A 23,346-nucleotide genomic window follows, 5' to 3' on the forward strand; every position below is an offset into this window, starting at 1 on the left:
TTTAGTGATTTTTTTTTCATTGTTGTCAAAATGTGTGTTCCACCTCTCCCAGTCTGCAAGTACACTGTCCATGAGCGCTGTGTGGCCCGTGCTCCTCTATCGTGCATCAAAACCTACGTGAAGAGCAAGAAAAACATAGAGGTGCATCCAATTGGAGTGTTTACTAATCGGCACGCTCGGATCAGCGATGCTCCACGGAGCTTAGATCCCCACTAATGGAATTAAACAAGTCATTCTGATATTAAGCATATCTAATTACAATATTTAGTCTGGTTTAAATACATGCCCAATACACAAACAACATTGTTACATTTTTCTTTCTTTCTTTCTTACTATTATGGATATCTCACTTGTTTTCTGTTCTGCTTTCCTCCTCTGTTTCTCTCTGTTTCTCGCTCCACAGGTGATGCACCATTTCTGGGTGGAGGGAAACTGCCCGACCAAGTGTGACAAGTGTCACAAAACCATTAAGTGTTACCAGGGTCTGACTGGGCTTCACTGCGTGTGGTGCCAAATCACGGTACACCCCCCCCCCCCACCCCCCAGGAGAATCAGCCACCTCCTCATTATTTTCCACTGTATCTTGCTGTTTATGATTTATTTTTTGCACCTTCTATCTGAGTCCTCACTTTACCAATTTACACCAGGTAACAGTTATTTACAGTATTCTGCAAATGGAAAATAAACCACAGTTAAAATGTGTTTTGATATCAGTCTTTTTTAAATAAACCAAATGTTGGGAGTTGTGTTTTTGTAAATTACACAACATGCTCTTGCTTTTTACTCAACAGCACTTGGCGTTTAGCTAAAAACAATTCTACATCGCTGATACAAACTGAACGTTATATTTTATTGCCCCCATACATTTTAAAGGAACTGAACTCTAATATCAAATTACAAATGGCAATCAAATGAAAGGTAACATTGAATAATATGTTATGATCTTGAATGTCACCCTGATACTAATATGGTTGTAATTGATTCCCCTCATCCAGCTTCATAATAAGTGTGCCTCCCATGTGAAACCTGAGTGTGACTGTGGACCACTGAAGGACCATGTCCTGCCCCCCAACACAATCTGTCCTGTCATACTGGTGAATTTAACTTTCAACATGATACCATATTCTGCTTATATACAAATTTACTACAGGATAGTTTTATCATTTTTGATAACGTGCATTAGATTGTTTTCAAAATGTCTGTGCACTTTGACCCCCAGGAAAGACAGTCTATGGTGAGGAAAGATTCCAGATCCAGCCAATCAGGGGGCAGAGGGAAGATGCAGAGAGCCAACTCAGTCACAGTGGATGGCCAAGGACTACAGGTGACAATCCAAACCTTTTTATTTTTCTTCTATAGAAGCACCAGGATAACATTTAGTAGAATTTAGTGAAAAATGTGTACTTTAAATTGACATTTCGAATCTAACCACAATTTAGACTATGATAGGTGCAGGATAACATAAAATGACTCTGTTAGGATTAATATGAGATTAGTTTCTACTGGTGAACAAAACAAGAATCAGCTCCATCCAAATCCTCCCTAATATCTAACAGACAGACAACCGGTGACAATCAACCTGAATCATCTCCCCGCCACATCCATCTCTGCCCTCTCCGGCTAACCAGCATAATAATCAGGATTATTATTTATAATTAGAGGAAGTAATGGATCACTCCTGGCTGGACAGGGAGCTCATTAATCCACCGCTCGGCCTGCTGGGATAGCAGACGGAGAGTTAAGAGCTTCATCTGTGTCAGGGAGCTGCACGGGCGCACTGTCACCGCCGCCCGCCACTGAGCGGCAGGAAGGCCAACTCGTAGGCTACAGCCTGCGATTAGGGCTTGTTTTGTTTATGCCTCGCCTCAGCCCTGGCTGCCTCCTCTGTGGTAGAGGCCTACTGCTTCTCTCTAGCCACTGCTCTACCAGAGGTAGCGATAGAGGGGCTTGTCTCTAAGGATAGCCCCCGTGTCACTCAAGACTCAAACGGCTTCTCCCAATCAGGAGATGGTGATGGTTATAACTTGAATTAGGAGGGGTATTGTTCAGTTGATTTCCTGGGATTTTGTTGGGTTTTGTCTGCGGTTCACATGAGAAATGTTTGAACTTTTAATTGTCGATACCAGTAACTAGAATATATATAAACATAAATATTTTTTATTCACAGTTTATAATAATGATTTTACGCTATACTTCAACGTAAGATCACCCTACTACATTATAAGCAATTGGACTGAAATCGCTTTCTGTTTTGCTATATTTTCCTATAGATCACAACAATAGAGGGAACTCATCCTCTGCTAGTGTTTGTGAATCCCAAGAGTGGAGGGAAGCAGGGCGACAGGTAAGCACACTCTCTCCCCACGCTCTACCTCTCTGTAAAAAGCGATTCTCAGAACTGCTCTTCAATCAAAGAGCTGCGTAACCCGGCTGCACACTGAGTGCTCAAGGTTTAGTTAGTCAAATAGAAACACAATAACATGTACCTACGGACTCCTGCCTGGTTCAGCAGAGGTTATTAGATGGCGCTGTCATTGACTGTCACATCCCTGGTGGTCAGTGTATAGGTTAGACCTCCTTCTTTAACCCAGGGCCTAATTGGGTTATTACTGAACATATTCATTCTACTCCTTATTACTCCAGTCCTCATTTGTTTAAATGATGAGATCAAAACATGACTTGAGCCAGTTGATATAATGAAATGTAAATTAAAATGAATTAGTCTTTCTAATGACTTCTTCCTATAGTCCTCCCAGTTGCTGACAATGACACTGGGATAGGGCATTGGAGCTGTCAATCATACTGTAGCAAAACGGCATACAGACAATGTACAGGGGTTCAGTTGATCACATTTCAGTTAAGTGTTTGCATTTGGGCTTTTCTTCACACTCCAGATGTTCTGTGGTAGCTGTAAGGGGGAGATGTTTCATTAGGTTTCTGTGGGTCAACTCAACACCGTATTGCTGGTTGTCACAATTTCATCCTCTTCTTTCTTCCTTTCCTTGTTTCTCCTCTCCTCTCCTCCAGGATCTACAGAAAATTCCAGTACCTCTTAAACCCTCGGCAGGTATACAACCTGGCCAAGAACGGACCAATGCCTGGGTAAGTTCTGCTCTAATCATCTCACACAGACTCCGCAACATCACCTAAAGTGCACAGAACACTCTACAGTCATGATTCAACTATCATTATTATCCTCAAGTTACATGTGGAATCAGAGTGGTGGATGAGCGACTGTTTACAAAGCCCTAATGTATTCCGCTGTTGCCCAGTCATAATATCCAACATCTCATGCAAGGGAGGTCTCTCAATTTGAGCCTCTCACTCAATCAGGATTCATATGCAGACGTGATTGAGAGGTGAGATCAGAGATCACAAGCAGTGAGACAACAACACTGTGCTTGAGTCTAGTAGTGGTTACAGTGGGTGGCAATAGCGATATATTGTGAGTGACGCGAGGCATGTTGATGTGTGATCACGCATACCGCTGTAGGCTGCACAGGCATGGGTCTGGGGTTGTTGGACTATCCGTGTCTATGGTTAAGAAGATGAGCAGGTCATGTCGATGCACAAGGTTCCGCCCCTTTTGTTTTAGACACATGACTTTGGGAGCATTCTGAAATGCAGGAACACGTCACTGCCGTGCTCTAATGTTGCTTGATTTTGATTAGGTTTTGAAAGCAGAATGTAAGTGGTTTGCGAAGAGGAAAAACTTTTGTAGACGGTTTAGTTTGTGCTCATAATTACAGTGGCCCAGAGGGGCAAAACAATGGCTTTACTCCATAGATCTATCTTACACAGTCGGAAGATTTGAAATTGACCTTGTCGGCTATATTGTGTCTTCGCTGTTGATTCTCTGTGTTTGGAGCTTTGTTGGCTGGGAAGGCCATGTTTATTTACGAGGCTCTTAGAGACGTGTTGCGCTCAGAAGAAGCCTCTCTCTATCTTTAGCTGGGAACATTCCAGATGACCTTGCCCGGCTGTAACCTTGTTAATATTTGGTGAAGTGTATGTAATGCGGTTGGCATTAACAAGGTGACTGGTCACCGTGGCCACTAGCAGGCTGAGGCAGTTGCACACACTGCTGTCAATTAGCACTAGCGCTAACGCAATTAGCCCAAATTAAGTGTTTGTTTCTTGGTATTTAAATATCCCCAAAGTTGCCTTTCATGTTCGCGGCCGTCTGTTTTGCACCTAATACGGTTTGCAGTCCCAGTTGGAGAGTAATTGAGCGAATAATTTATCCGCCATATGAGGTTTGGAGGCTCCCTCATTCAGTTAGGGCTTTGTTATTGTGAAGGAACGGAAGAAGTTGGACTGAACATTGGCCATCTTGATCCGATTAGCCTCTGAACAGACTAGCTGGCTGAAGGAATAATTGTCAATGTGATCTGTGTTATTTTGTGAGATTATAGGGGCCTTTGTAGAGCCGCTTCAGTGCATCAGAGTTACAGTATAGATGTGAGATAAAATAGGGATAAGTATGGAGATCAAACACTTCCAGTACCTTTGAATAAGATAGCCTTGAGTTCAATTTACTATTGGACAAAATAGTACATTCTTTCAGGGCAGAATGTCTAAAGATTTTAATGAATTTATAGTAGATAAAGAAAATATTATGTTTCTCTCTGAAAGGGGATTATTTCATGCATTACATGAATGGTATTGTGTATATGATTTATTTGGTTGTGTTCAAGGTTGAATTTCTTCCGAGAGGTCCCAGATTTCAGAGTGTTAGCTTGTGGTGGGGATGGGACAGTCGGTTGGATTCTGGATTTCATAGGTGAGTGTGCACTTCCACTGCCACACCAGTGTTACACTGGTGAACAGACTGGTGAACACATCCTGGTATACACTAGTGAGTATACTAGTGGGATGAATGGAACTAGCCCTAAGTATGAATTTGGTCCTCACAATTTCATAATAAAAATTGTATGTACATTCTAAATATAACAACGTTTTGCATTATAACAGTTTTCCCCTTTCCTTAACATTTCATCGTGCTCTCTTCAAAACCTTGTGCTGTACTGTAAAATCTTTTGTGTGTTTTGATTATTATAATGTTGTATTACTTTGCTGAAATAAACAGTGCTCTCGTTATTTTGCAAGAAATCATCAAATATACTTTTATGATTTGTATATAAATATTTTCATTACGTCCAAAGCCTGCGTATTCAAGGGAGGTAAAATAGGGTGATTATGTGAGTTCAAAATCGGCATATTAGTCGTCATTTGAGAAACAGCCTGCCTGAAGTCAATTTTTTCTTGAAGACATATTCCTTGTTCTGCCTTTTAAAAATTGCCTCAATTTTTTATCAATCAAAACAAAGAGAAGTAATAACATGGACAGAATGAATGCTACTCCAGAAATAGCCTGTGAGACTGGACATTCACGTCGAGTCAAGGTCTATCTGTTTTTGCACAGATTTTAAATTTGAGTGATGGTCAGATAACCGTGCTGCACTGACTGAGATTTGTTTTTGTTTTTACTCAGAGACCTGGGCAAATCAAAGTGAAATCAAATCAAATAAAGATACAGTATATTAAAGTGGATTCGTGTTCAGTTTAGTTGTTGTGGTCAGAATGTGGGGGTGTGGTCCTCTGTAGCTCAGTTGGTAGAGCATGGAGCTTGCAACGCCACGATAGTCGGTTTGATTCCCAGGACCACCCGTACGTAAAATGCTTCATTTAACTTGGCAAGTCAGTGAAGAACAAATTCTTATTTACAATGACGGCCAAACCCGGACGACGCTGGGCCAATTGTGCGCCGCCCTATGGAACTCCCAATCATGGCCGGTTGTGATACAGCCTGGAATCGAACCAGGATCTGTAGTGAGACTCTAGCACTGAGATGTGATGCCTTAGACTGCTGCGCCACACGGGAGCCCTGATTGACTGTAAGTTGCTCTGGATAAGTGTCTGATAAATGGCATAGTAGCAATACTAAAGTAGGATGTTTTTGTTTGTACCTCTTGTGTAGATAAGGCCAATCTGGACAGGAACCCCCCTGTGTGTGTACTTCCCCTTGGAACAGGAAATGACCTGGCAAGGTGTCTGCGATGGGGAGGAGGTATGTTTAGCAATTTAATGACCCAAAGTGTGCAAAAAATGTTAAATGAATTATGTTATTCCTCTTAAATGAAGGAAACATAAATGTGTGTACTCTATTTTTTTTTGGTCCAATTACATGATTCATGATATTGAATTTAGATTTGACTATATTTTATTTTGTCTATGTTTTCAAGTAGGAATAAATCAGTATAAATAAATAGTTAGAATAGCTAAAAGTCCTGAGAATAATGTTATATTAAAATACTTATGGCCTATACTATATTGTGTTTTAGCTTATGTTCTGAGGTATTATCTACGACATAAGCTAACCTACGTTGTTTCTGTGTTAGGTTATGAGGGAGAGAGCATTCTGAACATCCTGAGGGACATAGAGAACAGCTCTGAGGTGATGTTGGACCGCTGGAAGATTGACGTCACACCCACAGACAAAGAAGAGAGGGGAGACCCTGTGCCTTACAACATCGTCAACAACTATTTCTCCATTGGGGTGGTGAGTTGCCTACACTAATATACAGAGCATTTATCACATTAAAGGCATAGTTAAGCGGTTCAAAACATGTGTTTCCTAATACTAGCAAATCCTGGCAGTGGCTGTTTGAACAAAATGAAAGTGTGGATTGCAGTCGCTCCATGTCCATAGATGGCTTTTAAGATAAGTAAACACATATCTAAATATCTAAAACGTATCCCTTTGAGCAAGAACAGTGATTCTACAAACTGGACTAGTCAATAGGAGAGGGGCCATGTTAGATCTAAGGCTCTCACCTAAAACAACAAGGCTGACAACTTCATGCTTATCGTGAATCATCCATTTCGATCAAATAATCTATATATTCCTCAATTGGATAACACTGTATACCGAATTTAAAGCAGTAACGTAATCATATGTTCTTCTGAGTAATCTTACTCATTTTGATCAAATGCTAGTTAATAAGCCTCTATTGAGATGTGCTTAAACTTAAATCACCTCTGGTTGAAGAATATGTAGTATGTTGTGCATCTGCGTGGTGTTACGCACCTTTAAACTCGTCTACAGCAGAGTCAGGCCCATCTCTGTCCATCTTCAACATAATGACACTGATTACACCCTGCTCATGTGGGTCATTACTGATAAATGTCAGGGGAAATATGGTAATTGACATTTGCAGGTTGGGAGACGCCGGCATCTTGGTGTTGTGACATTCGAACATGACGGGGAAATGAGTGATGCATGTCCTTACAAATGTTAGTCAAATAAATGCCTTTGCTTTCTCCCGTATTGACGAAGGTAGGTCCACTTAACAGACGATGGGGTTGTAAGCATTAGAATAAATAAAGATCATTTCTCTCATAATTCCTCAATATTCGTCATGGCTTGAGGCAAAACATGTTTTCGGAATGCATATACAGATATTGCAATACCCTTCTACCAAACAACAGTAGTAGCCTTAGCAGAAGTATTACTTTAAGCCATTGCAAACAACAACACTATTTTCATGGCCTTCTAACAGTGGGATTAATATCTAACGAACATGTTGACAAATGAAGTTGTTTACCCGGGATTAGGAAGATTCTGAGCTCTCCATGGAATTGAGTGTGATATATTTTGTGTCACATTTCACATCAAATTTTGCTTTCCATTGGGGGAAAAAACACTGAATACAATAAAGATTACAAAACAAGTCAAGCTAATAATTACCTCAGAGATTTTGCAGATGAAGAAAGATTGTTTCTGTAATGACATTTCTGTAGAGTCAAATTTGGAGGATCAATAGTAACCAAAAGGGTTCACTATGTCGAGCCACAGAAAAGTGTAATCATAAGCATCTTATTCTTGGATTTCAAACATTTTATGTACAGTGTGAACTTTTTTTAAATCTTAACAATTCTAAGCATTGCGTCGCAGGTTGGCATTTATTGGCATTATTGCATTGGAGGCAGCTCTGCAGAAAGGTTACTGGCTGGCACAGCCACAAAGTCATAATATCTGATTTTAAACCTAACCTTAAATTAAGACAAAAAAATATCATTTTTGTTGTCCTGAATTTTTACAATATAGCCAATTTTGACTTTGCAGCTAGTGGAAATGGCTAATTTCTGATTCCAGGGCAAGATTCATGACAATAAGCATCAACCTGCCATTGCATCAGGCATTAAAGGTGCCTAGGGCATTGCACAAACCGAAAGGCGTCTGTTTGAACTTGTACAAGCCCAGGGGTCGGTGAATGAATGGGTAAAAGTGTTGGATGGGGAGAGTATATTTCAAAACGTACCATTCCTGTCAAACTTCACAAAGTACTAGGATCACCTACAACTTCCTCTTCCATTTTTACAAGATTTACACCAAACTCAAGTCATAAAGTCTTCCCAATAGACCATCATCCGACCACATCGTCAACTATTGAAGCACACCTCCTGTTCCTATCCTTCCAATCCAGCCATTCCTTCCAGTTGAATGGAATTAATGGCGCCATCCCTTTATGAGGACGTTAAAGTGACGTGAAGTGTAATGATCTCAATCAGGGCTTAGTGTGCTGAGGGACAGACCTAATCACAGAGGAGGTCCTAAGATGATGCAGTCAGTTCGTCTAATGACCCAGGCTCGCATGTCAAAGTCATTACTCTCCCGGTGAAGGAGAGTCATCAGCTGCCTGAGCACCACTCATAATTGGACTAAACTTTGAGCTATGAGGGCATATTACATTACACATGTACTGTATTAATTTGGGTGCCAGAGTTTTACAATGGTAATTATTTGAAGGCAGCCCCAAGATGAGTGAGAGGGAGCGTGAGAGAGAGACTTCATTGTCCTACTGCTGTTTGGGGATTGAGGTTGATGTTTGTATCATCAGTTCAGATGATCTACTGTTAATGTCCTCTTAATGTACATATGAACTTGCTCTACATTACATTGGCCCTAAGTGACAAAGTAGCTTTAGTGGAATGTAGTTGCAGTAGCAGTCCATCTAGTTACAGTTCGAGACTGACAGGAACTTCTACAGGAAGTATAGGAACTTCTACAGGCGCACCATTGAGAGTCGGGCTGTCGGGCTGTATCACTGCCTGGAACTGCACCGTCCGTGACTGCAGGGCTTTCCAGAGGGTGCTGGCATCTAGAGCACCTGGTGTCACAGGAAGGCCAAGAAGATCATCGAGGACCCTAGCCACCCGAGCCACGGCCTTTTCACCCCGCCACAATCTGGAGACAGTACAAGTGCATCAAAGCTGGGACAGAGAAACAGCTTCTATCTCCAGGCCATCAGACTGTTAAATAGTCACTACTAGCTGGCCTCTGCCCAGTGCCCTGCCCTGAACTTTAGTCACTGTTACTACCCGGCTAACACCCAGTACTCAAGACTGCTGCCTTATGTACATAGTCAGTGATAACTGGTCACTTTACTAATGTTTACATACTGTTTTATCTACTTCTTATGTATATACTGTATTCTAGTCAAGGTATGTCCTATATAACTACTACTGTACACACATTTTCCATTCATATACTGTCCATAATGTCTGTACACACCAATGTCTATACATACCGGACTCTAACATTGCTCATTCTAATATTTCTATTTTTCTTAATTCCTTTATTTGTATTTTTTGGATTAGCGTGTATTGTTTTGCACTGCTGGAGCTAGGAACATAAGTGTTTCGCTACATCTGCATAATATGTGCATGTGACCAATAAAATTTGCTTTGATTTGATTCAACATACCGTATACAGGGTTATAGTGTACCTTCTTCAATTTGGAGGTTACTTGAAGTGGATCCTCCCTGGTTTCTGAGCTGCAGTATATTTTCAAACAACTCCTCCTTCCTTTCGCTCTCTCGTTTTCAGTTATTGTCCTGTTTGTAAGAAAATCAAGTTCCAATCTTTCAGATATATCCATCATCTCACCTCTTCTGGCTCATGTTGAAGATAAATAGAGTCTGCGGGGATCTTGGAAATTCTTTGGTCTTTATTTAACAGCGTCTTGAAAAGACATCAAGAAAACGGCATTGATTTTTTTGTTGGTTTCTCCTACATGTTGTACTGAGAGCTAGCAGGGGGTCCTCTCTGTGGCTGGCGTTTCAATAGAGCCACTCAACATGGAGCGGGTCAAAACAGATTGCTCAAGTGGGGGGATAGGAACAAACCCTAAAAGTTTCCTGAAGTTTTCTCCCCTTTTTGTGGTTGAAGACTGTTCGTCAGTTGTTGTTTTTACTTTGCAATCATCGTGACTCACAAAGACCTTGGTCAATTCTGGCCCAGGGGTAGTATACTTTTTGGTAGCATTTCATAGAACACATAGATTTTTCAACAAACATGCACAGATTTACTTACTCCTTAGATTCTCTTGATTAATAGAGTAGCTGTCAATCTCACAGTCTGTCATTCTCATCACCCATGCCTGCACGCAAACACACACACTCACACCCAACACTGCCAGTGAGTCTACCAATGTGGTAGACTTCTAGCCCCGGGTCAGAGAAAGAGAGAGAGAGTGAGTGAGTGAGAGAGAGAGAGAGAGAGAGAGAGAGAGAGAGAGAGAGAACAAGTTGGTTGCCAGGGGAGCCGGCAGCATCCTGTACGTTGGGAGCTGTGATTACTAGCAATGTGTGTTTAATTAATTAGCCTGTGTGGAAAGACGGCGTGCTGTTCGTCAAGCTCTCTGTCAATACCCTCATCCCTGGCTCAAACCTCAACCACCGCCCGCCTTCCAGTTGGCCAGGAATTCAAAAACACCCTGGTTCTGTTTAGGCATATCAATATGCATCAGGCATATGTGTCGTTTTTTGGGTGCAATAGAAAGTTGGCTGAGCTGCTTATCACCAGAGGGGAAGAAGTTGACTTTAATTGGTGTTAAAAAGCCATCGTATTGGTTTTAGTACCAACATCTTGCCTGTATTTTGCGACATCTTTATATCTCATCAATTAATTAATTGAAATAACAATATCCCAAATAGAAATCTAAACTATTTTAGTTGTGTAGCTTATTTCAAAATGAAAATATTTATATAGGTTTATACCCATAATATACAGTACCAGTCAAAAGTTTGGACACACCTACCGGTACTCATTCCAGGTTTTTTCTTTATTTTTACTATTTTCTACATTGTAGAATAATAGTGAATACCTCAAAACTATGAAATAACACATATGGAATCATGTAGCAACCACAAAGTGGAAAAATGGAATGAGTAGGTGTGTTCATTGGTGTCCATTGGTTAATAGGCCCTTTCCACTGTATAAATGAGTATCAAAATAAAAGTCATTGCTGAATCCATGTTATTTTCTCTCCCTTATTTAGGATGCTTCCATTGCACATCGGTTCCACATGATGAGGGAGAGGCACCCTGAACGCTTTAACAGCAGGTATGTGTTGTTGGGTTTTAACCAACACTTCACCAACACCGCATGTTAACTCCTCCCCCCCCTGTTGACTGTCAGCACCTGTGAAGCTGCCACTTCTAACTGGTATGTGGTTAGCACGGGTATTTCCTCCCTCTCTCTCTCTCCTCGTACTTTAGCCCATATCTTAATGAATTTATTTTTGTTTACTACAAATATATGTATGAGTCGAGAGGATTTTGCATTGGTACAAGGGGGACTTTTAGATTGTTTGATTGGTCAATGTATACAGTGGGTCCTGTCAAAGTATATAGTTCAAACATACTAGGGATGGTTCTGAAGTTTAACATTCATTTAGCAATATGTGAGAAAAAAGTGGCATTCAAAACCTTTGGTAGTGTGACATCTATGATCAGAAATACTCACCAAGTCAGAAAGCTCTAAAAACATGGCCGGAACCCTCGTTGCAATAGACTCTTCTTCTTCTTCTTCTTTTTTCAGTAGTCACTTGATACAGTAAATGGACTTGTCTCATACTTAGCATCTGTGATTACCTTAAATAGATGTGTTCACCTTTGGAGATGAACAAATGTGGCATCTATGTTCCCATCAATATTTAACACGACCAATACGTCTCCACCAGCAGTAGGGAGTAATGGCGTGGGTAATTGAATTTGCTTGGGTAGTTTGACATCATGCGTGTGTCGGAGTGATGACACACAGTCTCCTAATAATCCCATTTGTACTCATTTATCATGTTTACTCTGACTTTAGTTCAACAAACAGCAAACTATTATCCAAAGGCTTGTTTAGGCTACGTGGTCTGCAAGGGTTGCTGCAGTGCAAAGAGATATATGTGAGAGAACTCAAATGTTCCTTAACATTGCAGTTTGTGTTTTTACTGAACTGTATGTGTGTTTTAGGCATATTCTAATGCTACTGTTGCCATACATTGAAGGTACAGGTTTAGCCACACTGTATATTTTTGAATCATTAAGTTAACTCTCCATTCCCAAACTGTTCAGTAACACGATATGGCTGTATTAATACACAGGACAACAATAATGTATACAAAGACATCAAATATATTGTTTTATACCATTTTAAGCCCATGTGAAAAATGATTGAGATATTTAAAGAAAATGATACCATCTGTTATTTGAATTCAATGAATAATTTACAGGAGGGAATGGGTTTAGGATCTCTCTATTACACACTATCCTTGCCAATTGAATAATGCATGATTATAGTTTTTCAAGGTAGCGTATATTTTGTTGGATTTGTCCAAGGGGCTCATGTCCATTGCAAGTAGAATGCAACTTATCATGGAGCCATTTCCTTCCGAGTGTATGAACAGTGTTCAATAGCGGGTGTAAGACAGAGAACACTGTCTGTACAGGATAGAACACTTGGGCCTGTGTAAAGCCAACACCAAGACGCATGAAAGTGCACAGCAGTCTTAACTCAAAAACACAGCCTGACACACATTCCCACATGTCACAGTTGAACTGCACATCACTGACTCTTCCAAATCAGCTATATTCACCATCTCTCAGTTACTGTATTAGTCTTTCAGCAGCTATCAGGCCTGGCACCGGAGGCTACTAGGTTACAATGAGTGGAAGAAGCATCCCCCCCATCGAAATCACAACCGACTCTGCACTCCTTTCTTCATTTATTTCTCTGTCTCTCTCTCTTTCTTCAGAGCATGTCAATTACATTTGTCGTCGGGTTGACCTTAAAGAAGACATACATATTTGATCAGGTTTAATTAGCAACAAAATAATGGCATATTGTTTTTTAAATTATGGAATGAGGGGATTTGGTTGATGAATGTAATGAATGCTGGGGCCAGGCCGGGGGTGACTCCCTCTCTGTTTTGGCACCTCTGGGTGATTATGAGGGAGAATGTGTGAAGATTTGACACATCGGCAGATAGATTCATTTACTGACTGCAGCCTGACCAAGAGGTGATAATGAGGTCGAGGATTAAAAGTAAGACAATCAGTCGACCCGTGACGACGCCACACACTACCTCCCTCTGTCTAGTTCAAACATACTGCTCCTTTTTCTCTCTCTCTTGTTACTGATCTCCCATGTAATTACACACTAATCTCTGCCTCAGCAAGAGAGAGAGAAAGTAAGGGAGAGGGGGGGAGAAAGAGAGAGAGAGGGATGGAGAGAAAGAAAAATACATGATTATAGCGAGATAGACTTTGTCGTCGTCTATGCCTTTGTACCCTCAAAAGCAGTTACACTTTCAGCCAATTTCAATAATCTGTTAGCAACAGTTCAATGGCCACCGACATGGGTCTGTGTTCTAAGCCTGAGGTATGTATATGATGTATGGCAGTCTAATACTACTACTGTCTTAAGCACTGGTTCTATTACCACTCTCCCTTATGTAGCCTGTGGCTGTTCTGTTGAACCATTCCGGCGTTAACCTTTCCTGGAGGCACAGGGAAGCCCAGGCATGGAGCGCTCTTTAGCATAATGAGTGTGTTCATCAAAGCCTGCCGTGTGTGCAGGGCCCACTGGATCCACTCGCACACTGCCACACACACTCCCAAACCGCTTCCCCGCAGGGCCCCTGTGGACCTGGAGAGATGCTGCCCTCGGACCTCATTTGAGGATGAAATCGTTTGTCTGACCAGGATGTCATCTATAATTAATGGCCACTTGTGAGTGTAATTTAGAGAGATCTCACCTGTGGCCCTGTCCCCAGCCCAGCGTGAATGTACACACAGTCACACACATGCGCATACGCAGGCAAGTGAGCGCATACATATACTGTACACACAAAGATAAACAAACACACACACACTCACTAATGCATGGACATACACACACACACACACACAACCGTATCCTATATAAACATAGTTTCACACTTGTCTGGACCTCAGAAGTGAGCCACCAGTCTTCTTCAGTAAATTCCATAAACTCTAATTCAAACTGGTTGGTATGTAATATTTCATATGATACTTCTATACAGGCTTAGAAAGAAAAGGCGTAGAACCCTTTTGGGTTCCAGATATCACCTTTTGGGGTTCCATGTCGAACCGTTTCCACAGAGGGTTATACACGGAACCAAAAGGGGTTCTGCCTAGAACCATAAAGGGTTCTCCTATAGGGACAACCATCAAACCCTTTTGTTCTAAGATTGTAGATGAAAGCTCTATAGTAGTCTCAATGCCCTCTGATTTCTCACATTGTAGCAGCAGCTCTTACTGTCCAAGACCCCAACCACATATTGACTCCCCATCACTCCTCCAAAAGTCTCCTAGTCCCTGTTGTGTCCCCCATCTTCTGTCGAGCACCCATAGCCCCTGCAGAGCCACCAGCTGGTTACACGGTTTTCTTCTCACACCTTCCCACCAGCAGTATGTTCACGTCTAGGGTGAGAGATAACAGACAGGAAATAATGTACATTAAATACATAGATAGTCTTTAGATTGTATGTGTCTGATTATTGTTGTCCCTATATTATAACAATTGATAGGACCATATCCCTTTACAAGCCATTCTGTTACTTCAGTATATTTATTGTGATGAATCTAGGATTATTTGTATTTCGATATTGGACAACAAAAAAACAAGACCCCTCTTTATAAACTCAGTAAAAAAAGAAACATCCCTATTTCAGGACTGTCTTTCAAAGATAATTTCATAAAAATCCAAATAACTTCATAGATCTTCATTGTAAAGGGTTTAAACACTGTTTCCAATGCTTGTTCAATGACCCATACACAATTAATGAACATGCACCTGTGGAACGGTCGTTAAGACACTAACAACTTACAGATGGTAGGCAATTAAGGTCACAGTTATGAAAACTTAGGACACTAAAGAGGCCTTTCTACTGACTCTGAAAAACACCAAAAGAAAGATGCCCAGGGTCCCTGCTCATCTGCATGAACGTGCCTTAGGCATGCTGCAAGGAGGCATGAGGACTGCAGATGTGGCCAGGGCGATAAATTGCAATGTATTATTAGATGCCTAAGACAGCTGATCGTCCTTGCAGTGGCAGACCACATGTAACAACACCTGCCCAGGATCGGTACATCCGAACATCACACCTGCGGGACAGTTACAGGATGGCAACAACAACTGCCCGAGTTACACCAGGAACACACAATCCCTCCATCAGTGCTCAGACTGTCCTCAATAGGCTGAGAGAGGCTGGACTGAGGGCTTGTAGGCCTGTTGTAAGGCAGGTCCTCACCAGACATCACCGGCAACAACGTCGCCTATGGGCACAAACCCACCGTCGCTGGACCAGACAGGACTGGCAAAAAGTGCTCTTCACTGACGAGTCGCGGTTTTGTCTCACCAGGGGTGATGGTCGGATTTGCGTTTATCGACGAAGGAATGAGCGTTACACCGAGTCCTGTACTCTGGATCGATTTGGAGGTGGAGGGTCCGTCATGGTCTGGGGTGGAGTGTCACAGCATCATCGGACTGAGCTTGTTGTCATTGCAGGCAATCTCAATGCTGTGCGTTACAGGGAAGACATCCTCCTCCCTCATGTGGTACCCTTCTTGCAGACTCATCCTGACATGACCCTCCAGCATGACAAGCCATCAGCCATACTGCTCATTCAGTGCATGATTTCCTGCAAGACAGGAATGTCAGTGTTCTGCCATGGCCAGCAAAGAACCTGGATCTCAATCTGGGACCTGTTGGAATGAAGGGTGAGTGCTAGGGCCATTCTCCCCAGAAATGTCCTTGAGCTTGCAGGTGCCTTGATGGAAGATTGGGGTAACATCTCACAGCAAGTCACTGGCAAATCTGGTGCAGTCCATGAGGAGAAGATGCACTGCAGTACTTAATGCAGCTGGTGGCCACACCAGATACTGACTGTTGCTTTTTGATCCCCCTTTTTTTCAGGGACACATTATTCAATTTCTGTTAGTCACATTTCTGTGGAACTTGTTCAGTTTATGTCTCAGTTGTTGAATCTTGTTATGTTCATACAAATATTTACACATGTTAAGTTTGCTGAAAATAAACGCAGTTGACAGTGAGAGGACTTTTCTTTTTTTGCTGAGTTTAGTTTGAGCTGAGCTTTGCAACAGAAAAGTTCCAATGACAAGGACAATTTTTTATAAACTCAGATTAAATTATTAGAGCTATCCCAGCAAACTGGGAACATTCCCAGAACATTAGCTAAGATTCCCATTAAGTTCTCGTTAGGGTTTTATTAACATTATGATGATAACATCCCAAAAACATGAAAATAATGTTTTTGATAACAACATTTAATTAAATGGATGAAATGAAATGCTGTGTGTCTATCACTTTGTAGTTGGCCAACAATTACAATCTTCAAATGCAAATTGCCATTAAATCTATAGGGAAACATAATTGGGATGTATTCCAATCTGCTTTCTTATGCTTCAAGGAACTAGAAATATGTATGCTGAGAATGTTGTGATAATATTAGGTAAAATTTTAATATAACATTTTCTAAATGTTCTTGACATTTTCTCAGGGCTTCCAAGACAATGTTAGTTTGGAGGCGAAAGAAACTCACAGCTGTTTAGGCGAGGTGCTGGCTCGCTAGGAGTAAATGTAATAACCAATGTTTCGAAAGACAAGCTGTCTTCATCAGGGTACCAATTGTGGAACATTGTTTATGTTCTGTGCAGTCTTTTAAGTACAATATGTGAGAATCACAAGAATATTCTTGCAACATCCCAGACAACTCCCATAACTTAATACGATGTTCTGGAAACCTTTAAAAATAAATTGACCAGGTGTTTTGTCAACATTCTTAAAACATTAAGGGAATGTCGTGTCCAACCTAACTTAAACATTGTATAAACGTCATCACAACTGATCATATCTTATACCCACACTGTTCCTATAACCTAATTAAATGTTCTGGGAACCTTTAAAGAACTCGCACGCTGTTCTGTCAACATTCTTGCAACACCAAAGGAACGTTTTGTGCACCCTGAGACACATTATCTGAATCTCGGCACAACTGGATAGTTTTAGTGTTTTGGGAACCTTGTGATATCCCCACAATGTTCTGACAATTTAATGAAACATTCTGGGAACCTTTAAAGAACAGGCTAAATGTTCTGGGAACTATCTTGCAACATCAGGCAAATGTTTCATACAAACTTTGTATAATCATCAAGACTGAACCGTTTTTGTGTTATGAGAACAATTTTAGTTTGCTGGGATGATACGGATATTATATTACACCCAGGGATAATTTTCTTGTAGTTTAAACCCATTCATTGTACTGTTTTATTTGGAATATCTCTTTAAGAAAGGGGAGACAACACGACACAGGCCATTCGTCAAGCTGCCAGTCAGAGTTGTAGCACTTGGGGCGGTGTCATGTTAAACAAAACAGTGCATTGATGCAATGCACAAAGACTTGGTTATGTCAATGTGATATTTATCACCTCTGATCAAAAATAAATTAGTGTGAAAATAAGGTCATAGATCACAGGGGCTTAGATTAAGTGTCAGAGGGAAAAATCAATGGCTCTGTGCCTCATGCTAACAGTGGACAGTAGAAAGAGCATTAACGAGTATTACAAGGTGCTGTGGCCTGGGGATAGCCTAGCCATGCTACACTGAAGCCTGTTTGCCTTTGACACGTTTTAATACAGTGACGAGACAGGGGTTTATAAAGTAGATGAGTTGACTGATGAGGGGAGAACAGGGGCATAATACTGTGTTAAGTCTGCGCAGGGAGCTGCTTGCTTCACTGGTTGGCGAATCCTGAGATAGTGTTGTCTTTTGACATTGCAGTTGTAGCTACATATTGTCTCTCGTGCACTCAGTGGTGGAAAAAGTACCTTTCTTTGTTCATCTGATCTTCAAAATGAACTTACATTTGTGATAGATTATAAATTATGATATTATGGACACACTCTGGTTAATGAAACCCCTTTATGTTCACTTTTATTGCAAAGTCAAACCTCTTGACCCACAGTAAAAGTATCAGCCTGTTCAGACGATCATTTTCAGTTGATTCTCCATTGATCCTCACTGGCCATCTCATTGGAACTTCTCCCTGTTCCAGCTGTGTTTCAGATCAGGGTGCTGAGCGCCAGTCTATCAGCACATAAAGGATGGGAATCCGATGGGGCCAATAGGATGCTCCTAATTATCTAATGAGCAGGGAGATAAGGCCGTGATTTGTTGCCATGGCTCTCTTGTTAGGTTAAGTGGAGGGAATCGACAGGACAGTCAGATGTCGACTCTATCAATTCCATTTATTCCCATGTTTAACTACTACACAAAGTTGTAGACGCCAAAGTGCTGCGTTTTGGTTTTGGTTATATTGTACTGTAAAGAAGTCAATGTGTAATAGTATATGTTGATTTTTACTTTATCTATTCCCTTGTTTAGCTACATTCAGTAGACTTGCGGATGACAAAGTGCTGTGTTTTGGTTACAGTAAAATATAACCTTGATATAGTACTATAATTGTGAATTCGCTGTAACAACTACTGTATGTTTTAGACATCCTAAGTGGAGGGAACAAACAGGACATTCAGATGTCAGCTATCTATTCCCATTTTTAACTACTACAAAGTCGACTTGAGACTCTCTAGAAAGCGCCGTGTCTGGTTTTGGTTATATTGTACTGTATTTGCTGTGTTTTAGACATACTGTATTAAGCTTATTAAGCCTATTACTGTGATGATATGGGGTGCACTGTACAAAAAGGTAGTGCATGTCAGAGGAGAAAAATAGCCTCTTGAGTTTGCCTCTCATGTAAACAGAAAGAAACTTTCCGCCTGGCAACCAAATAATACAGCTGCTTGGAGACCTGGGTAGTTCCCCTGTGTCTTAGAGGACGCAGTGCTTCAGATGTGCGAGGGCCTCTTGAAAATAACAAAAACAACCCCCCCAAAAAATAAAGTATTAGTCCAAGAGCTCACTGCAGGTGTAAAGACTGCATATCGTTTAGTTTCAGTCACACCCCAAGTTTCTTTGTTTTTGAATAGACTCGCGAATAGGCCACCACATTTGTTTGCTTGCAAATTATGATCACGTCTGTATTTGTGTTTTGTCTACAACAGGAGTGTGTTTTCGTTCTCGGCTGTCACAGACAGGTTTCTCAAGAGAAGGAACCAGACCTGGGTTCAAATAGTATATGAAATAGCCTACATTGCGCATTTGCTTTAGCCTAGGTCGGGAGGGACTTTTCTATTTGTACATTTCAACAGGCAAGTTCAATCAAGCACAATTTGAGTATTTTAAATGATTTCAAATCATATTTGAACCTAGGTCTGCTAAGCACATAGATTTATGGTGAGGTTTGCACATGGAGCCCAGGGCAGCTGTTGGAAGTCATGTTAGAGAGATGCTAGATGTGTTATTGTGTAGTAGGCCCTCTCAGCATGCCCCATGTCTCCCTCCACTGTCTCTCTCTCTCTCTCTCTCTCTCTCTCTTTCTCTCTCTTTTGCTCTCCCTTTCTCTCCTTACTCCTCTCTTCCCGCACCTATTGACCATCTTGCACATTATAAATCAACATCGAGCCGGGCTATCCTGCAAGTGGCTAATGAAAGCTAATTTATAAAGCGGCTAAATGGTCCTGACAAAACTCCTAATGAGGAAATCAATAATTTAGTGATTGTTACTTTGCTTACACTAATACATCCCGCTAGTAAGGCTTTGATTCCTAGCGAAAAGAAGGCCATTTTTTATTGCATTCAGTTCTGCATGTCAGCACTGTTGTAAGGTTGTTTTTCTCTCTCTCCATGATGATAAATCATCTGTTGGGGTCTCTGGCTAAATTAACCAATGGCTGTGAGGTGTGCTTCCAAAGAAATCTCTAAAGAAAGTCAAGCATTTCGCTATAAAGAGACATTGGTGCTCATAAACTTTCTCTATGTGGATGTGATGTGATGCTATGAATGTTAGAGCAGCATTCAGTCCACAATCAAATTAAATCAGATGTTATTGGTCACATACGCATGGTTAGTAGATGTTATTGCGAGTGTAGCGAAATGCTTGCGCTTCTAGTTCTGACAGTGAAGCAATATCTAACAAGTAGTGTAACAATTCCACAACAACTACCTAATGGAATGGAATGAGAATATATACAGTTGAAGTCGGAAGTTTTCATACACCTTAGCCAAATACATTTAAATTCAGTATTTCACAATTTCTATTTAATCCTAGTAAAAATCCTCTGTCTTAGGTCTGTTAGGATCACCACTTTATTTTAAGAATGTGAGATGTCAGAATAATAGTAGAGAGAATGGTTTATTTCAGCTTTTATTTCTTTCATCACATTCCCAGTGGGTCAGACATTTACATACACTCAATTAGTATTTGGTAGCATTGCTTTAAATTGTTTAACTTGGGTCAAACATTTCGGGTAGCCTTCCACAAGCTTCCCACAATAAGTTGGGTGAATTTTGGCACATTCCTCCTGACGGAGCTGGTGTAACTGAGTCAGGTTTGTAGGCCACCTTGCTCGCGCACTCTTTTTCAGTTCTGCCCACAAATGTTCTATAGGATTGAGGTCAGGGCTTTGTGACGGCCACTCCAATACCTTGCCTTTGTTGTACTTAAGCCATTTTGACACAACTTTGGAAGTATGCTTGGGGTCATTGTCCATTTGGAAGACCCATTTGTGACCAAGCTTTCACTTCCTGACTGATATATCCAATTTTCCTACCTCATGATGCCACCTATTTTGTGAAGTGCACAAGTCCCTCCTGCAGCAAAGCACCCCCACAACATGATATAGCCACCCCTGTGCTTCACGGTTGGGATGGTGTTCTTCGGCTTGCAAGCCTACCCCTTTTTCCTCCAAACAGAACGATGGTTATTATGGCCAAACAGTTCTATTTTTGTTTCATCCGATCAGAGGACATTCCTCCAAAAAGTACGATCTTTGTCCCCATGTGCATTTGCAAACCGTAGTCTGGCTTTTTTATGGCGGTTTTGGAGCAGTGGCTTCTTCCTTGCTGAGCGGCCTTTCAGGTTATGTTGATATAGGAATTATTTTACTGTGGATATAGATACTTTTGTATTAGTTGAAAAACGAGTTTTAATGACTCCTACCTAAGTGTATGTAAACTTCCGACTTCAACTGTAAATATATGGATGAGCAATGACAGAGCGACATAGGCTAAGATGCAATAGATAGTATAGAATACAGTATATACATTTGAGATGAGTAATGCAAGATATGTAAACATTATTAAAGTGTCATTATTAAAGTGACTAGTATTCCATTTATTAAAGTGGCCAATAATTTCAAGTCTGTATGTAGGCAGCAGCCTCTCTGTGCTAGTGATGGCTGTTTAACAGTGTCACGCCTTGGTCTTAGTATTTTGTGTTTTAGTTAATTAGTTGGTCAGGCCAGGGTGTGACATGGGTTTATGTTATTGTGTTGTCGTATTGGGGTTTTTGTAGGCATTGGGATTGTGGTTGATTAGGGGTGTGTTTTTAGTTTAGGTTTGGCTGCCTGAGGCGGTTCTCAATCAGAGTCAGGTGATTCTTGTTGTCTCTGATTGGGAACCGTATTTAGGTAGCCTGGGTTTCACTGTGTATGTCGTGGGTGATTGTTCCTGTCTCTGTGTAGTGTTCACCAGATAGGCTGTAATAGGTTTCACGTTCCGTTTGTTGTTTTTTTGTATTTATAAGTTATTTCATGTACCGCGATTCATTCATTAAAAAACATGAGTAACCAACACGCTGCATTTCGGTCCGACTCTCTTTCGACAAACGAAGAACGCCGTTACAAACAGTCTGATGGCCTTGAGATAGAAGCTGTTTTTCAGTCTCTCGGTCCCAGCTTTGATGCACCTGTACTGACCTTGCCTTCTGGATGGTAGCGGTGTGAACAGGCCGTGGCTCGGGTGGTTGTTGTCCTTGATGATCTTTTTGGCTTTCCTGTGACATCGGGTGCTGTAGGTGTCCTGGAGGGCAGGTATTGTGCCCCCGGTGATGCGTTGTGTAGACCACACAACCCTCTGGAGAGCCCTGCGGTTGTGGGTGGTGCAGTTGCCGTACCAGACGGTGATACAGCCTGACAGGATGCTCTCAATTGTGCATCTGTAAAAATTTGTGAGATTTTTAGGTGACAAGCCAAATTTCTTCAGCCTGCTGAGGTTGATTAATGCCTCATTAACTTCACTTATTAAACTGAACTCCAATGTGTACGACATGTACAGTACAGAATCTACAAAGAGTAGCTAATATTCCTCAGACTGCTCCATCTGTTTTTACCAGGGGAAGGAGGTTTGAACATCTTTCTTAGCACATGTTGATAGATATCTTCTTTCCCCACTTAATTCTTGCTCAAAGGGGGATGAGCTGTGAGTTATTATGAGTCTTTCAAGGCTCACTAACTCTATGGGCAGAGTGCAATAAGTTGAGACAAGTAATCTTTGCTGGCCAAACTGTGGCTACCAGAGCGTTTAGTAATATTGATTCACCTTGTAGGCCTTTTAAGCCTGGAGAGTCTATAAGAAATCCTGTCTTCATAGAGATTTTTATTCTCTGTTCTGTATGTTCATTTCCCTTTGTGTATTAGGCCTACAGTTATCCATTCTCACTCAGCGGTCCACGTGGAGTATTTCAGAGTTTCTATTTGCTTTGTTTTACAGCTTGCTCTGTCTTAAGATGTAGCCTACATTCTGCACCAATCTTGAGATTAACGTCTGGGACAGTATTCATAAAGCATCTCAGAGTAGGAGTGTTGGTCTAGGATCAGTTTGACCTTTTAGATTGTAATGAATGGACAGTGGGGACCAGATCCTAGATCTGCACTCCTGCTCTGAGATGCTTAATAAATACAAGCCGGCTCAGTAAAGTAAAAGCATACAGCTCTATACAGAGTATCACTCTGTTATAAAGACAGATGGTGACTCTAACTAGCAGGGTCATTGATCATCAGGCTTAGCTCTGGGATCATGTGTCCCTAGGAACCAGGAGCAGCACCCCAGTCCTCAGTTAATTGAAGGGC

General features: G+C 41.2%; 1 protein-coding gene across 3 annotated transcripts in view; it reads left to right on the plus strand.

The window, feature by feature from the left end:
• LOC135520181 (diacylglycerol kinase beta-like) overlaps positions 1-23,346 on the plus strand; it is a 58,496-nt gene that overhangs the window by 22,582 nt on the left and 12,568 nt on the right. For all 3 annotated transcript variants that reach the window (XM_064945544.1, XM_064945543.1, XM_064945545.1), the window contains 10 exons: positions 53-141; positions 404-520; positions 996-1,094; positions 1,220-1,324; positions 2,271-2,344; positions 3,028-3,102; positions 4,698-4,783; positions 5,981-6,070; positions 6,402-6,562; positions 11,346-11,410. In XM_064945544.1, the coding sequence (XP_064801616.1) occupies positions 53-141; positions 404-520; positions 996-1,094; positions 1,220-1,324; positions 2,271-2,344; positions 3,028-3,102; positions 4,698-4,783; positions 5,981-6,070; positions 6,402-6,562; positions 11,346-11,410 (961 nt within the window). The remainder of the gene's footprint in view (positions 1-52; positions 142-403; positions 521-995; positions 1,095-1,219; positions 1,325-2,270; positions 2,345-3,027; positions 3,103-4,697; positions 4,784-5,980; positions 6,071-6,401; positions 6,563-11,345; positions 11,411-23,346) is intronic.

The sequence above is a fragment of the Oncorhynchus masou genome, chromosome 29 (assembly GCF_036934945.1).
Source record: "Oncorhynchus masou masou isolate Uvic2021 chromosome 29, UVic_Omas_1.1, whole genome shotgun sequence".
NCBI lineage: Eukaryota > Metazoa > Chordata > Actinopteri > Salmoniformes > Salmonidae > Oncorhynchus > Oncorhynchus masou.